The sequence below is a fragment of the Acartia tonsa genome, chromosome 1 (genome assembly GCF_053477335.1).
Source record: "Acartia tonsa isolate MP-2025a chromosome 1, ASM5347733v1, whole genome shotgun sequence".
Lineage (NCBI taxonomy): Eukaryota > Metazoa > Arthropoda > Copepoda > Calanoida > Acartiidae > Acartia > Acartia tonsa.
Genome location: NC_137260.1, coordinates 29,253,325 through 29,271,906, shown reverse-complemented (window position 1 = coordinate 29,271,906; position 18,582 = coordinate 29,253,325). Strand labels below are relative to the sequence as shown.

Sequence of the window (18,582 nt, the reverse complement as noted above, 5' to 3'; positions counted from 1 at the left end):
TACAGTTTTTTTTGGCTATCTAATTGTTTAAAATTATACTATAATGTAGTTACTTTATTAAGCCTACATACATACACTAAGAGTTATAGCATTTAAAAGCTGATAAAATATTTTCTTTTTAAAATCATAATATATACTCATCACTGTAATAAGGTAATTTTTCAGCATTTTTACAAAAATTTTCGTGTTTCATTTGTATCTATTCACATTTATAACATTTTTATTAGTGATTTAATTATAAATTATAATATTATGTAATAAGAATTGTGATGTAAAATACTGGTTTATTATTTGTAATCTTATAATATTCTCTTTCTTATTCTATCTGCTTATTAGAGAGCAATACTGATGTAGTTTAACCCTTCCTTGACGGTTTTTTTGGAATAATTTCAGAAGAAAAATGGACGGGCAAATGTTTTTTAAAACGTTGCTACAGAAAAAGAATGCCCCCATGTAAGTATTTATTCAAAGAAAGGTTGATTTTTGTTAGTGTGTGTGTAGCCATTGTTTCTTAGTGTTTGGACCTAAGTAGTCATGGAGAAGGACGAGACACTTTTGTAAAGCAACTAGGGCTATCAAGCTCCACGCTCAAGTACATTATGCCTTGACCCGCTGTCCCAAGGGAGCTACTCTTTATTACCTCACCCTCGCCGAGTATGGCAGGTGTCCCAAATTAAGTCATCGTAATGAATGACGCTCTCCGCAGAGGAGCTTGGGATAAGGGTTGTACAGATATTATGTGAGACTCTTAAGTATCCAAACTACTCAATAATCTCCCTTCTTAAAAAAAAACAGGGGAAGTTTCGTGAATGTATCAAGCTGAAAAATTCGAGTTGCCATAGGTACTTGAACTCTAACTCTCCTCACCGTAATTCAGTGCGTTACTACTGAGCTACGACTCCCCATGGTTCATTATGGAACAAGTATAAAATTAGATTTATCATCTAGTGATTAAATTGTTGAGATCCCCTTTAATCTGTTTTAGAAAAGCTCCTCATTGAAAAATATTTAAAAAGTACGACAAAGGAATTGTTATAGTGAGGAAAGGAATATTCAAATTTCATTCGAATCAATTAAGATCAATTTTTATTTTGGATTCCACTAAGATTTAACGGTTTGATTTTCCTTTCCTTCCAGAATTTTGTATCGTTGCTATTAAAAATCATAATTTATTAAAGTTAAGTACATATGCATATGATCTATTTGAATTTTTCCCTCTTAAATAAATGTATTTTTCTTAAGTATAGTCTTAAAACTAAAAATTAATTTCAGACAATTCTCTGGGCAGGACGAGACCATCAGTTTTCCAGTGAAAGGAACAGAAGTGACCATAATTGGGAGCTCTGGAGATCATCAAGTGGGATCTTCCAAGCTTCACATGAAGAATATTGTCAATTATGTTTGGGATCACAAGTATGTTATTATTATACTAACACGACTTCTTTATAATTAGACCCAATCAGATCGTCCAAAAATATTATTAGAAACAGTTAACTAAATGAAAAAGTAGAGATTTTATGAGGGATATTATCAATAATTTTGCTATGCAATAACATTAGCTATGTTACTGCAATAAAAATTTTATGATTCAAGGAAAAATGTTTGATTTTGTAGTAGGTACAGTAACAGTAAACACGAAAAAAGTACTATTTTTCTCATTATTTAAAGCAAAAAAGTCCTTTGGAGATAAAAAAAAACCTACGGCAATTCTTCAATAGCAAAATGCTAGGTATAATCTATAATTATTAATTGTACTTATTTAGATATTATCCTGGACAGATAGTATGTCATCATATGGGTGGTGAGTATATTGCGTACTCCATAATAACAGCTGGCAAAAATGTTGGTAGTGTCAGAGTTGTCAACAGAAAAACAAGTGAAAGAATTCTCATCAAGGTAATGAACTTTTTAAAGTACAGGTACCATAAAATTGCGTATTTTCTTCTTTATAATATGGGCATCTTTGTGTTTGTGGATGTATTATTGTTCTTTTCATATATAAAAAAGACTCCTATTTATTCCAGCGAAATTAAAATTTCATCCATTATTTACATTTTAATAAATAATTGTGTAAACTTGTGAAAACCTATCAATAATGTAGGGTATGCAAGGAGCTGTGGTTGATGTCAGCTTTGCCCACATCATGGACGATGTTGTCATTGGCTGTGTAGATGAACTTGGAAACCTTTTTGTTTACAGAGTCACTGAAAATTCAACAGGACTTATCCAGGTAGGAAATATAGGGTTGAAAGATACAAAAGTTGAAAGTTTTCATCTCCTAAGAAGTTACCTAATATATGTTATTTTTCTTTCAAAATAATGAAATAGATTAAGAGAAATTTAATATTTAGGAAAGAATGTTGGAGGTTTTAAGAGATAAGGCCAAAACTGAACAACATAGGTAATATTATCTGAAAATATTATTTTCATTTGAGTATGATTCTAATATTTCGTTTTTTCAGCTCTGGCATGTCATTTTCTAGATTCTACTAAATATCCTCGACTAAAGCACATCATTTGACTTGCAAATTAGGAATATAATTGACAAGAAAAAACTTTTGATTTGTTGGCAGGTTGATCTGGTGTCCCTACCTGAACACCACGGAGGAAGGAGAAGAAGAGGAGGAGGACACAAGTTGTGCTTATCTTCTACTACTTACTCATGGAGAAACTGTCGAGATTTGGGATCTCAATACTGTCATTGATGAACATGGCACGGGTCCTTTACGTCCTGAGGTAGTGTTTTACCTAAATTAAAAGTGTCTTCAACAGACCAACTTTAATTTACAGTCCTTTGTAGTTGTACCCTCCTTCCCTGGATAATGGTTACATGATATTGTAGCCTACTTAAAGGAAAATAAAATTTATTTAATTCAATTTGTGTAGGTAAGTTCTGATGCTCAATTATCAATTTGATATCTGTACGTGAATCTCCTACAAGCACACCTAATATTACATGAGAACCCTATAATGAACTCAACATAACAACTTTAATTATCCAGGATGTTACGGATGGTTTATTAAAGTTGACAGATGAAGGAATAATAACTGATGCTGCCTTCAGTCCAGATGGGACAGCTCTGGTAACAACTTCTAGTCTTGGCCAAGTCAAATTCTTCCAGGTTTATATTTTTCTTATATAAAGATTTAATCAGTAACTGTTTCTCCACCGTTTCTTCTCATTCCAGCATTTTGCAAGAATGAAACTATTGCAAAAACAAGGTGCTGTAACTTGTTCCTTTGTGCTATTTTAAAACATTGATAATCCCCGCCTTCCCCTATTTAATGCAATTTAATTTTTCAATCTTTATTGCTTTGTAATTAATAAAAAGTTCTAGGGCTGTGTTATTACATTTATATTATTATGATTTAGGTGTATATGAAGGGAGAGGAGACACCCCGATGTCTACGTGAATGGTCACCCCACCAGGGGAAACCTATTTCCTCCCTCATCTTCCTAGATGATTACTCTCAGTACAACGCCAATTCCTCCATATGGAAGTATGCTGTAACAGGATGTCACTATAATACTGAGCTTAAGGTAAGTAGTGAAACAATTCTTTAATTGGTTATGTCCATCCGTTCACAGTTCAGTATGCTGAAAATATTATGCATACCATTATAAGGTTTGTAGTGTAGCTACCCTTTAACTTGATATGACTGTACATACTACTAAACATGCCTTGGAACGGTACTAACTCTTTTTAAATAAAGGAAGAATCGGGTATGCCATTTATGATATCTGAGCGTACATATAAAGCTCACAATTTATTTTGTTAGATATGGTCATGTAAGACGTGGAGCTGCCTGCAAACCATCAAACTGCAGCCCAGAGAGGGCGAAGACTCGAACCTGAGGCTTCAGATGACCAGTGATGCATCCTCCAAGTATCTCATCTTGTCTGACATTGACAGAAACTTGGTGTATGTGTTGACCCTGAAGATAAGCGAGGGTGATGAGGTGGAGTCGGCCAGTGTGATATCAGTGACAGAACTACAGACCCCGTCACCTTTCCTCTCCATGTCTTGTGTCTTTGCTGGTCTTAGACAGGTCTTAATTTAATTAAATAGTAACACATCGTCTTTTAAGTTGAGGATAGGAAGGGTGTTCTCTGTTCGTTGGTACGAGGGGTTAAACTAACAAAAAAGATATTCTGTTATTGCCAGAAAAGTAAATTATTCTATTCTTTTACTTAGGTAACTTTTAAGTGGTTCGAAGCGTGTTGCTTATTTTTCAAATGCAACAGGAAAATTACTTCTAGACAAGACACGTTGTATTATCTTTCTTTACCTAAATATTTTCTTAAAATCTACCTTCTTTTAAATCCTTTAATTTTCAGGTAAGCATGGATGAAGACGGTATGACTATTGAGGATGAGAGTAATGTCACTGTTGCCAGTAATCCGGGGCCGGGGGATAGCAAACAAAAAACTGTCATCAAACTTTGTATAGTGCAACCGAAATCTCTACAGGAATAATAACATTTTAAATATTAACAAATTCTTAATCTATATTTGGACAATACATATTGAAAATCTTAAAAATCTACATTTACTTAAAAAAACGATAGGTACATATTTTAAAAAAATAGCTGTCAACTAACTGATATGTGGCTAATAAATATGCGTCATTGAAAAAAATAGCAATACGTCAATATAAATGTGTTGTTATGAATCAGGAGTGTTCCTTAATCTTTGATGATGCAGCTGAGGCTGTTCTTCCAGTTCAGACAACCACCAGTCCTGGTCAGCCAGCATTCCCACCCATACCTGCCTTGCCAGCTATGCCTAACATGCCACCTATGCCTCCAATGCCAACTAATGGCATTTCTGAGATTGACACTACAGGTTTACTCACCCTCTACTTTCTTGCTTTTTATACGATTAGGGCCGGTTCGTTCTATAGTAACGTAAAGCACTAATCGTTAGGTAGTTTAGGGATGTTAGAATCACCTTATCGATTTCTATTCTTATACGATGACGCATTATGCAGTTGAATAATTTAAGATATGTTGTGACAGACTTGCATCGAATTTTTGTTCTGACCTTTAAATGATATTAAATATTAAATGCCAAAGATTTTAAGTATTTTGTTATTTATAATGTTTATCACGACCTTTATCAATGTGTTCATTGAGAGGCATTTGATAACTTAGACTTTAATAAAAGTTATGTAAAAATAATCATATCTATGTATTGTCAGGTATAATAAGATCCAGCAGTCCTAAATTGGCCAACACAAGCTCCGACTCTCTGGCTGAGGCCGCCAGCAAGATCACCTTGCTCTCACCTGCCAAGTTGAAACCTCTGGTGCCAAACCATCCTAGTTCAGAACAAGAGGTCAGTAGTAATACAACTTCAAGCTCTTTTTGATGTTTTTGTTTAGCACTCAAAATTAATTCATGTAATAATGCATTCACACTCAAAGAGCATTTAAAGTAATATAATATTGTAATGCTGTTAGAAAATAAAAATTCCAGGATTACACTCAATTTTTTGATAGCCTCAAATTAATTTTTTTCGTGGAGAATTTCTCTAAACCTACTACATATACATTATACATACATGGTTTTAAATTAATTAGATTCGGGGCATTGAAGGAAATAAATTGTCCTTAGGAGCTAACAAACACAAATAAAGTCAGCAAATAAGATATAAATTTTAATTTAAACTCAGGGGAAGGTGAAGATGAAAAAATATAAGATATAAAAAACACTAAAATAGCTTAGTCCAAATTATTCATGTTGTAGGAGATTGCAGACACAGAGGCGGATGAAGAAGTAGATATTGTGTCAGAAGCAGGTACAATATTCTTTACAAAAAGACCAAACATTACCTTCAATTTAATTAATAATACTGCTGTTTTTTTTAATGAAAGTAAATATATCTTATATTATTTCCAGTTATCCGCTGGTAGATAAATTCAATTTTGTGCAGTGGACAAAATCTAAGAAACCATTTCGATACTCTTAATGTTTTTATTTCATTTTCCTTTTCTACCTTTATAGTTTTACAAATTTCTTTTTTTTTTACTTAGGTATCTTTTAATGTGTAAATTAAATTAATATGATTTATGTAATTTAGACTGAAGAGGGTGCCATATTCACCGAAATATATTTCATTTTCAATAAATAACTAAGTAGTTCAGACTCTTTCACTCAGTGAATTTATCATGTTTTTTATTTTAATTTAGAAACATACGAAGTAGAAGTTCCGGATGATGAGGCTGATGACGGTGATATTGATGATGAGGATGAAGAACAAGAATCTGATAACTCTGTTCCTATGCTAGAGCTTGTACCTAGCTCCATGGAGAAGGATATGTCAGGTAATAATAACTCTGTTCCTATGCTAGAGCTTGTACCTAGCTCCATGGAGAAGGATATGTCAGGTAATAATAACTATGTTCCTATGCCAGAGCTTGTACCTAGCTCCATGGAGAAGGATATGTCAGGTAATAATAACTCTGTTCCTTTGTACCTAGCTCCATGGAGAAGGATATCATATGTTTGTAATGATAACTGTTCCTATTCCAGAGCTTGTACTTAGCTTCATGAAGAAGGATATGTCAGGTAAACAATGCCAAAACTAATGAAATTTAATTGAATTAAAACTTATACCTAACTGTGCACATGAATTCTTTTTCTTTCTCTTTAAAATGGAGTCATAAAGATGTCTTTTTAATAGTTTTAATTTTTCTACAGTTGAGTTTGTTTTCAAACTTACTAAAAATCTAGAAATAATATAAATTATTTGTTTAGGAAACTCAAGTCCCAGCAGGGAGGTGGCTACAATACTGTCCTCAGATGAGCGCAAGTATGAAGAATCTCCAAATGATAGCATCAGTACAACTGTCAGAGATACTCAGTCTCCTGTTACAGGTTTAGTATATTTATTTCTGTTTTACAAGAGGGGGGAAAGTTCTGACAAATTTGCGTAAACAGTGAGTATAGGCTTTATCTTGGGACTTAGGGGATAGGTTATTAGGGATAAAATCATTCATATAAGATAAATTTTCCCAAGTTTTAAGAATTTTTGGATAGGCCTCCATCCAGGTTTAGGAGCTGCAGGCCTTCAGTATCAGGAGCTGCAGGCTGCCAGGTGGCCTCTGGACAGGTAAAAATCAACAAAAAAAATTAGAAATTTTTTTGAAGAGTTAGAGGTTTATTTTATACAATAAAATATGCATATTTTTAAATGTTATTTACATATTTAAAGAGAAAAGATGCATATTTTGTTTAATAAGTTGACCTCTATCTCTTAAAATAGAATTATTTTATTGTTACCTGTCCAAAGACCATCTGGAGGCCTGCAGCTCCTGAACCTGGAGCCCTATCCAAAAAATCTTAAAACTTGGGAAAATTTATCATATAAGAATGATTTTTTCTTTTATAACCTATCCTCTCAGTCCAAAGATAAAGCCTATACTCACTGTTTACGCAAATGTGTCAAAACTTCCAACCCTCTTATTTAGCTGCCTTTACTGTAATATATTTTACTCTTACCTGCTAAAATATATGTTAAACTAAAACTTTGTGAAGTTCTTTTTTCGTTAATAAGGTCGTCTCATATGCAGGGCGACCACTGCATACTATATATACTATAAATACTATATAGGATGAATTTGGATACTATATCATACTATATGACTAAAATTTACTATATATACTATATAATTTTACCTTTATTTGACCAAAATTTACTATATATACTATATGATATTACATTTATATAACAAAAAACTGATATTGTCAGTTTTGTGACAATGCATCTTAAGAAGTGTTTTGTCTCATTTTCACAGTAGGTTTTCTCCTATTTCTAGCCCCTGCGGGGCACTCATTAACCTTTATAACCTATCAAAAGCTACTGTGATATGATTAAACACATCTTAACATAACAAACCAGGCAATAGGAAATATTTCATTTTTTTCGTGGGAAAGCTACTCTATAATTCCAAATGTCCGTCTCTCCATTATACATTATACAAAATAAAATAAGATTTGGGGCTTTTTTCTTAAATAAATCTAAAATAGAATAATCATCCACGATTTTTTTTGCTTTGCTACTTATGGATGTTGTCATCCTTGTTTAGAATAAATAGAACACATATTTGCAGGGATCTATAGGGATAAATATGACATTACCCGATTAAATGATATACATCCGCAAGGATGATACACAAAGTTAATTCTTATATAAAAAAAAAATAGTGGATGGAAAGTATGGAAACTCAACTTAATTAACCAATCAAAATGCCATTAACGTCCCCAAAGTTGTTGAGTCAACGAATAAGCAAGTGTTTTTTTAAGGACTAGTATAATGAATAGCCCAACGTCCACTCGCTCCCTGCATATTTGAAAAAAAATTAAAATTATTTCTGCTTTTTATTAGGTACAAGGTATATTTTGTTGATATTTCTAAAAAAGAAACATTTGTAAGCATCAAATATTTAATCAAAATACTTATTTGAATAAAATTTGCGCGCTGCGCGCGCCAATTTACAACTTCATTTCAAACTGCTTTGACATTTATCTTTTCTCAAAACTGTATCTCTGACTAAAAGAATAACAATATATAAATATATCATAACTAAAAGTTTTTTTTCTGACAATTAACATTAAAAACCTTAATTAAAGCACACAACACTATGTATTTCTGACTTGTTAAAATATTACTTTTCTTGTTGTCTTAAATTAAGGGGGGGGGGGGTTAATGCAACCATCTCGTAATCAATGTATAAATGGCACTTAGAATTCGAATTTCGATCTAGAATTCTACATGAGTAATCATGTGAAATGATACAAAAATAACATTTTCAGATTTCTAGTACCAGCAACTACTGGCTAGAACCGTTTGAAAACATTTTGGAGCAGAAAATAGTATTATTTGGAGATAGGTTTCGTGATGATTTGCATTGAAAATAGCCCAAAAAATGGCTAAACTGCTGAGCCGTCAGCTGTTAGCCGTTATTTTTCCAACTTTTTGTTCGATTTAGGGAAAATAGACCTACCAAGGATTACTCATGCAAAATTTCAGATCAAAATTCGAATTCTAAGTGCCATTTATACATTGATTACGAGATGGTTGCATTACCCCCCCCCCCTTTTTAGTTTTAAGGGGGTGTGTATTTTTTTGGTGCGCTTTGTGCACCGCTCTAGCAAATCCTTGTGAACACCACTTTATTAAAAAGTGACAGATTTTTAAAGTGGCATTTGAAGAGGGTGGGAGATGGTGATATAACTTTTAGCTATATTTAAATATTCACTATGTCTGTAAATTTGTAATGAAATATGATTTTCCAAGTTATTTCCGAAATGAAGTTTTTATCTCGCTTCACCTAATTTTTTAAGATGGGTTAATCATTCTTCATGTTGATATTTTGTATAAAAAAAATTGAGTTCCATGGGTGGGGCACAGCTGTCTTGAAGTGTAAATGGAAATCAAAAAAATGTATGCCCTATAAAAAGAAAACAAAAGTTTTAGACATTTGTATCAAGATTAAATCCTGAAATTTTCAAAATATTCTAACCAGGTTTTTTTGAGAATTAGATTTGAAAATTTCAAGTTCAATGTTCATTGCCTAGGAGTTACAGCATAATCATGACAAGAAAAGCAAAGATTATTTATTCAAAATTTTTGAACAACTTTGCTTTTATAAAGTCTTTCATAAAACGTTAAAACCTCTATATATGATTTATTTAAGGCTGAATTTCCGTGATCTTAGCAAAGCAACTGATAAAAATGGCCATTAATTAACTCCCTTCATGAGTGGTTTTATGAAGAACTTTATAAAAGCAAACTTGTTCAAAATTTTAAATAAATAATCTTTGCTTTTTGTGTCATGATTAATATTATGCGGTAACTCCTAGGGGATGAAAATTGAACTTAAAATTTTCAAATCTAATTTACTCAAAAAACCCTCATAAGAATATTTTGAAAATTTTAGGATTTAATCTTGTTTTTAATGTCTAAAACTTTTGTTTCCTTTTATAGGGCAGACATTTTTTTGTTTTCAATTTACACTTCAAGACAGATGTGGGGGGAAGGGGTAAATATTTCTTTTTCAAGATGCCTTTTAGCTCCAAGTCATTCCAGGGTTGGGAGAAGGGCTGGGGAAGAATTGATAGGGATTAGAAGGCCCATAATCAAATAATCCCGCCCCCTTAAAACCCCCTTTTTAATATAGGTATATATAATCCACGCCACTGATTTTATGTGAAATTGCTTTGATAACAACTTAGCTTTGAGCTATTATCAATGATATATATGCTATTATTATTAAATAATTCAAAGTCCGATACTATATCATACTATATGAGTAAATAAAAATATACTATATATACTATATGGAGAAAAAAAATATACTATAAATATACTATATTTTTTTGGTTTTGGAGTGGTCGCCCTGCATATGTGAGACGTTCTTTAAACTTGCTTGATGTTTGTGATTTTAGTTGTTTTATTCCCTTTTCCTCAGTTCAATTTAAGATCACATAACAATAGCTCTAAACACTTTTTATTGGAATAGTTACATGAAGGCGAAAAAGTGAAAAAGGCTGGGTTATTATGGATTTTTAGGCCTAATAAAGTTGTGAAGATTAGGTTATATAATATCAATAATATCTTAATATTACAGGCGCTGCATTCAAATTGGAATCCAAGAAATTGAACACCAGCTCAACCAAGTTCCCTACTCCACCCTCTGTTAATCTCAACACTTCCCTAGGAGGTGGTAGTGGTAGCGCCAGAGGTATGTCACAGCCATTGAAAAACTTTTTTGCCTTCTAATTTATTTCAATAGGCCTTATTCTGGGGATTAATTTAAGTTGTTTAATTCCGTTACATTTATTAACCATTGTTCATAACTTTATTTAATTCTTCCACTAATTCCTCTTTTTATTACCTACATACTTTAATTTTAACATTTCTGATGATTTTTTTATCTAACGTGATTGATGAGACAGTTTTATTTCCCAAAGCATAAGTTTTTAGGAAAACTATTTTTTTATCTGTTTCTATTCTACCACGTGAATTAAAAAATTATGCTGCACCCAAAAAATTCTATAAAAATCTAGCCAATCTCTTAATATGATTATGTGAAGGTTTTTCCCCTTTTTCTAACTATACCCCAGCAGATCTGTCCACAACCTACATTTACTAGTTAAAGCTATTAATCCCACCAATAACTTGATATAATTTTGTTTAAGGTTCTATCCCCTTGGATTACGCCAGCACCGCAGTAGAGGTGTCTACAACCTTGACAAATACAAGTCAATCCTCAAACCAATCTCTCATGAACATGATCTTTGATCTACAGAAAGAAGTGGCAGCTCTTAGGAAATTGAATAAAAAATAAAAAAAAATTTCACACCTGGACGAAAGTAAATATTCCTTTCTTAGGTTGCATCATGTATGTTGAGATTTTTAGTATTAAATGAGGACATAGGTAAGTTAGAGATTAAGATACACGCATTTAGGAAAGAATTATAATCTAAAAATAAGACCAAAGTCTTTAGGTATTTTTTTTTCTATGATCAGAAAGGATTTGCACTCCCAGCAGAAGCTGAGCTCATCTTTGAAAGAAAATATTGAGACAACTGTTAGTTCTTCTATGGCTGCTAGCTTCAATAAAATGGAACAGGTAAATTTTATCAATGATATATCCCTATACCCAGTGGGCCATATCTATGCAAATATATCTTTGAACTGCTTGCAAATGCTTATTGGAGATGGATGATATTACCTAGAATATTTTTTGCTGCCTTTGACAGAATTTACCTTGTAAAATTTTAAATTACATAATATAACATTTATTTAACTTTAGCATGGTTAAATACGGGTACATGGCGTTCCTGCAACTGGCAGAATTACATCTGGATGTGTTTTTGACAAAATGTAAAAAACTTTGCCAAAAATACAGTCATACTTAAAGTAACCGCCATAATTACATCTAACACAGGCATTTATACATCCAAAATTGTCAATTTTACATATCTTTCTTGCCAATTTTACATCTAAACTTTTTTATATGTCATAAATACATCCAATACATTTTAAGTAAATAAATAAACAATAGTGAACTGTATAGTAGACATTTATTATTAATACAAGATATCAATACAATATAGCAGGGCTAGGAAAATGCAGCAACCCATTTCCTAAAATTTGATCATCCTCTCTTGGGACTCTACAAGAATAAAGAATTTCAAAAGATAGATAGATATTTCTTTAATTCACTGATTAGATTTTATGTAAGTATTATCTATAATATCAGACATTATAATAATCTAAAGAAAACTATCATAATCCTAAGTATATATACATTTACATGTTCCTATTGACTATTTTTTTCAAATTTTTAGATATTGATTTTTTTTTTGCCTCTAACCCTTTTTTGTGTAAGCATTTTGATAACTCATAATCAATTTTAACTGATTCTGTTTAGAAACTATTGATGGATGAGAAGGCGTTGATGCAGCACATGACAAGCTCTGTGGCCACCAAGTGTGATCAAGTGCTGACCATGGAGCTGAAGAGGAATGTGGTGGATATTGTGAACAAAGCACTGGATCCACTCAAGTCAAGGATTGAGGCTCAGATCTCAAATAAGATGAATAACTCAGAGCAGGTACACACATAAATTAAAGATTCTCTTAATTGCACAGCTTGGGGTACGTCCATATATAAAAAGATGATATTTGCAGCTATATTCATTATTAGTGACTATGAGAGGGGTAGGTTTCTGTCAAAATCCGTAAAGGTTATGGGTTATAAGTTAAAAACAGTAGTAGAACGATAAAAATTTATGTTAACTTTTTTTTTTAAAAATTTTTTCTATAGTTCTTTTCAATAAGAAATACACATATTTAGTGAATATTATCGTTCTACTACTATTTTTTAGCCTTAAAACACACACCTTTACGGATTCTACCAGAAACATACCCCTCTCTTTGTTTGCTTTTCAGCACGCTTTATTTGTTATTAATATTTTGTTATCTAGAAAGAAAAGGTGTAAATATTTCAATGAAACTCTTATTTTTGATCGATTAAAAATATTGTAAGTAAAATGTTTATACCTAATGTATACAGGTTTACAGGGGCGTCCAAACTTTTTTTTGGGGGGGGGGGGTACAATTATTTTAAGTGGGGGGCGCCGCAAATTTTTTTTACTCCCCCCAAAATTTTTACCCCGGGGTTAAAATTTGCATGGGGGGGGGGGTAATAACCCCCTCTGAAATCTGTTGACAGGGGTAAATTTTGTTTACCCCCCCAAAAAAAAATTTACCCCCGGGGTAAAATTTTTTGGGGGGGTAGTTTAAATTTTATTAAATATTTAGTATTAAAAATGCGCAGCAAAAATTTTTTTTCTATGAGATTTTTATTTTAAAGGGGGGGTATTACCCACCCAAAATTGTTTGGGGGGGGGGGTAAATACCCCCTCCTAAATGATTGGGGTTGCCTAGGGCACCCCCAGGGTAGGGGTAAATTTTAAATTTTAAACTTTACCCCCCCCCCCCCTTGGACGTCTATGCAGGTTTACTTTACTTTTATAAATTTCAGGTGATTAGAGATAGTGTGTACAAAGTAGTGAACAGCCAGGGCTTCCAAGATTCTCTCACAAGAAGTGTCTCTCAGTCATTGCAACCTATTATTACAGAAAGTTACAGAAATATTCTGCAGGTATGGATAATTTACTTTTTTTTGTTTCTACGACTGCATTTTTATTTTTAATATAAAAGTTATTCATGATTAGATTTGGTATATTTTAAATAATATGAATATTTTTATATTTGGAATTTGAAAAGATAGCTGGGAAATATCTAGTAATACTGGAAATGTTTGTTGCCAAACATTACACTGCACAGTCTTCCATATTTTGATTAAGAAATAAGATATTTTTAGCGATTATTTAAGATTGTTTTTTTAATGGTGAGGTCAACCCGGGTGCAGTGTTCCTCCCTTCATGGGTTAATACTGAAAATATTTTTAAAATAATTAACTTTTCCAGGTGAGTTTACCTGGAATTGAGAAATCTCTACAGCACACACTGGCAAACCTCAACCAAGCTTTCCTAGCGGGAACTAAGGAATGCCGCTATCCATTATTTCTGTTATACTGCATGGCATAAGTTCATTATAATATGTAATATGAATGTAATGAATGAAATTTTATTGAAGTATTTTCTTGTTTGTCTTTGTCCGTGTGTACAGAAAGCTATTAAATCAAGACTGTTTGCAAGACCATATTTGATTCGGATAGCATGTGTGATCTTTAGTTTAACACGATTCCCTTACAATAGAATATTCCTGTAAAGATACACATTTAACTCTCGCCGCCAGACCCCTCCCCCTAAAAAAAAATCTAGAATGCTTTAATTTAATTAAAATTAATTAAAAATATAATGGAGGGTATATTACCAGGAATACGAGGCTGTGCTGAAAAACAGGTTGGAAATGTCAGAGAAGGCACAGAAGGATGAAATTGTTCCAGTATTAAAGGAAATGAAAAGATCCATAGCTATGCTAACTTCCAATCAGAACACTCTTGTTAAACAGGTACATCAAAATAGATACATAGAATTTTTTTAAAAATATTGTTTTCTTGAGTATCAATGTCATGTTTTGTTCAAAATAACCCTTAAATATATTTTTATTTTACTATGCTATTTTTAAGATGGGAGAGATCAATGAACGATTGGAGAACAAATTAACCCATGGCTTGACTGATATTGTTAGAAGAGAGGTAAGATTTATAATACAGTTTGGGTCAGTCAGTGAATCATACAGAGATTTTTAAAAAAGGGATGTAGTAATATAAAAATAATTCTTATTGGCTGTATTTTCATTAATTTGGATAAAAATTCAACTGGGGGGTCACACAAAATCAGAACTGGCGATTATGTTATGTCTATACTATAGTGAACCAAAAATCAAGTCCCTAGTCCGCTGCGACCAGCTAGCTATACTTTAATCCAGTCTTTGCGCCACTAATCATTGAAATAGCCTATTTATTGACTGATACTAATTCTTGTATTAATATTCTAGGTTAGATCTGGCTTGCAGAATTCTCCCCACCTTGCCTCACCTGTCATCAATCATTCTGATGCTAGAGACACAATTCAGGTAAGAATCCTTTCTTTGTGTATCATAGTTTCTCCTTTATAAGGTTCTCTCCTTCCGTTCAATAGTTCTTTGCAAATCTCCTAACGAAACTAACCATTGAAAAAATACCCACCTAAAGAATTTTTTTTACATAATTTTCTTTTTAAAGCTAAAGTTAAAATGGAGGGTCAACTCCCTCCTTCCATCTTTACCTGAAGTGCCCCTGGAAACTTTTATGAACGTAGCCGCTAATTTAGATTAACTATAATCTTGCTTATTAGACCGACTCAGAATTACCACTTTTTTTGAAATTCAATGGGCGCGCTATTTCAACCCATTCCTTTTATGATATAAAGACCAATGATACCAAAAAAAGTGTTCTGGTAGCTTTTTTTCAGCAATATGTCAAATTCGATTTTCATAAAAAAGGGGAAGGTTCCCCCCTGGGGGTGAAATTTTTTTTTCTTTCAAACCATGGCTTTATACACCTTCCTGAATTCGTCTTGAAGAGTACATTAAGTATCAAAAAACGATTTTAAAATATTTTGATCATAGCAAGAGCTATTCTCAAAAAACTAACAATTTTGGCCATTTTAGCAAAATCAGGTGATTTTGACGGTTATTTGAGGATAACTTTTTCTGGGATCAATATTTTTAAAAAACGTTTTTTGATTCTTAATGTACTCTTCAAGACGAATTCAGGAAGGTGTATAAAGCCATGGTTTGAAAGAAAAAAAAATTTCACCCCCAGGGGGGAACCTTCCCCTTTTTTATGAAATTCGAATTTGACATATTGCTGAAAAAATAGTCTGAGAACACTTTTAAAGGTATCTATAGTCTTATATTTATGAATAGAATTGATTAAAATAGCGCGCCAAAAAATTTTGCATCTTGAGTCGGCCTATTGCTTATTTTGATTCCCCACATGTTAGAAAATATTTTTTTTTTATAAATAAAACTCTGGATTAAATCCAATGCTTTACAGTTAACCCTCTGCCTTAACTTTTTACATTACCCCGCAAAATTTTATTTTATCATTCTTTTTTAGCGTCTGTTGAAAATTGGCAACATCGAGGAGGCGTTCTCTCAAGCCCTAGTGGCCAACGACCTCTCCGTGGTGGTGTACACGTGTGAGCAAGTTGATATGTCGGTAATCTTCAATGATTCTCCCTGTCCTCTCTCGCAGTCAGTCCTGCTCTCACTCATCCAACAGCTCAGCCATGAATTACAGGTAAATAAATTGATATGACTTGCGTTTTTTTCTCTGCTTTCCCACAACTAGTTGGTTTAGCACCCTAATAGTTTTAAAATAAATTTAAATTAATGTGGGGAGGGGTGATATTTTTTCTTCCTTTGCCTAACTCCTGCGTGGCATATACATTATACATTATACAACATCAAACGAAAACTCTCCCCACCCCCTTATTTTCTAGTGCCTTTTCTTCTAAAAATATCTAGACAATTCCCAATCTATTGCACCCGGGGCAGTGCATTTAGTAACATACATTAGATAACCAACTCTTAGTATGTATGTATATTAAAATAATCTGATAACGTTAATTTCTAACTGAACATTGTGATGAAATTTTTTGACAAATTTTACTCATTGATGGCATTGTCACATGACGACTCCCATATCACTGTCTCAATTATGAAACTCGTTGTGACAGATTTGTTATTTAAAAGACTAATTTTATTTCTAATATTTTTAATATTCTAGAACAAAACTGAGATGAAAATAAATTTCCTAGAAGAGGCTCTATGCAGACTAGATTTTAAGGATCCCATAACAATGGTAAGTTTTTGAAAAAATGTTTTAAGTGTAGATGTTGTATATCCCAGACAACTACCTGGATTCAGTGGTGGAGACCTTTTTCGTCTTTTAGCGAATTGCTTTCTGCTATTTTGTAGCGACTTAGCTGTGTTAATATAACCGACGGAATGGCTGATATCTAAAGACCCAATTAAAAGTCAGCATTGGGTCCACGGGGTTAAGACATACAGTTATTTAACCCCTCCTTCCCCCTCCATTGTTTTACTTTTAATGTTTTTGGTATTATTTTATTTTCTTCCAGCACTGCTTTTACATTGCTTGTCTCAAGTTTTTGTATGTGATTTACTCATATCATCTAAATATAATCATTACTTAAACTTTTAGTTACTTATTTATAGTTCTATATATTTTCTATTGTACTGATTAATTTACTAATTCTTGTTGATTTTTAGACTCACGTGTCCGGAGTTGTGAAGAATATCCAGGGATCTGTCCACACTTTTATTCAGGAAAATATTCAATAATTTCACATTTTGTCTTGTATTCCAGAGGATAGGAGGGCGATGACACTTGTTTTATATAAGAAATAGGACTTTTTCTTTCAGTTGTCGAGTAAGTTTTAATAAACGGTTGGACCGATCGTTCTGTGAATCTGTAACTTCCAGGGAAGAAGTTGGAAAGTTTAGTCCAGGACACATTTTGGCTATTTTATACCAAAGTTACTTTCTTTTTATTCAAATAAAATTAAAATTAAGGGTTACCTACAATTGGCCTCTAACCAGGCAACAAGTTCTTAAAAATGATTGAATGTTAAACTTGCTACAGGCCAACCCAAATTCCAAGTTCTCGCGTCGACTTCGCACCCTTCTCATGGCCATAAACGGGGTTCTGGCTGAAGCAAATTCAAGAAAATAATCGCAAGATATGCCACAGAAACGATACACAGAGTGATATTATCATTGTTTTTAGACACTATGACCATTTTTATGACCATTGACAGCATTTATTTGTTAAAACCGTACAAATATTTTTTGTAACTGTCTAGTTTATCAACGAAACCAAAATCATTTTGATTTGATTTGTTAAGTTTTAACTTTTTTTGTAGCATCTACATTTAATTTGAATAATCTGACCTACATTATTTAGTTACTGTTAATAAAAACAAATAATTTTGAAATATTCTGTGATCAGAAATTTACCTTCAAGCTCTAAAATTACTGGGCTTGTAAAAATCATATCATTGCCATTTAATTAAAGGATTTTAATCCTTATTTAATCTGATAAGATTATTATTGATAGGTTTTTGTGATAGGAGTTTGGAACAAAAACGAAAAAAGTTTTAAAAAAATATTTTCCTTTCTTTACATTTAAAGAAGTTTGTATTATAGAAAAGTTCTGAAATCTGCACAAGTTTTTGTTTAAATGAAACCAAGCTATTTCAAAATATTCTTGTTATTTTAATGTTAATAAATCCATATTTTACGAGCATGGCCCATGGTGAAAAAATTAAATACAAAATGTAAAAAAGTCTTGCATTAATATGTAAGTTTGACAACTTTATTCCAAGTACATGATTTAAACCCAACCTGGTCTATTTCAAGTAGTTTTTACTTAACTGTTACCAATATTTGACAAATATATTATAATATCATTATTAAATTATGATTCCTATTAAAATAATAAAGATAAATTAAGGACAAATATATATA

At 32.3% G+C, this 18,582-nt stretch overlaps 1 protein-coding gene across 1 annotated transcript; it reads left to right on the top strand.

Moving 5' to 3' along the window:
• The first annotated feature begins 41 nt into the window (after nt 1-41).
• On the top strand, nt 42-18,574 carry Ge-1 (Enhancer of mRNA-decapping protein 4 homolog Ge-1). Its single transcript, XM_080172598.1, has 28 exons — nt 42-453; nt 1,273-1,413; nt 1,764-1,896; nt 2,102-2,230; nt 2,352-2,401; nt 2,574-2,736; nt 3,003-3,122; nt 3,374-3,541; nt 3,781-4,050; nt 4,340-4,473; nt 4,680-4,846; nt 5,202-5,338; nt 5,749-5,800; nt 6,192-6,326; nt 6,760-6,879; nt 10,635-10,748; nt 11,206-11,335; nt 11,537-11,639; nt 12,444-12,626; nt 13,559-13,678; nt 14,007-14,088; nt 14,423-14,553; nt 14,672-14,740; nt 15,043-15,120; nt 16,148-16,330; nt 16,820-16,894; nt 17,326-17,383; nt 17,700-18,574. Exons 1-28 carry the CDS (start codon nt 401-403, stop codon nt 17,786-17,788), a joined length of 3,387 nt encoding a protein of 1,128 aa, XP_080028724.1. The 5' UTR covers nt 42-400; the 3' UTR covers nt 17,789-18,574.
• Nucleotides 18,575-18,582: the final 8 nt, after the last annotated feature.

Bases quoted from the DNA above. Each gene is read 5' to 3' on its own strand.
- Ge-1 (XM_080172598.1), top strand. From the start codon at position 401: ATGGACGGGCAAATGTTTTTTAAAACGTTGCTACAGAAAAAGAATGCC. The intron at 13,679-14,006 runs GTATGGATAATT...TAACTTTTCCAG, and splicing joins GTTACAGAAATATTCTGCAG to GTGAGTTTACCTGGAATTGA. The intron at 14,554-14,671 runs GTACATCAAAAT...GCTATTTTTAAG, and splicing joins AGAACACTCTTGTTAAACAG to ATGGGAGAGATCAATGAACG.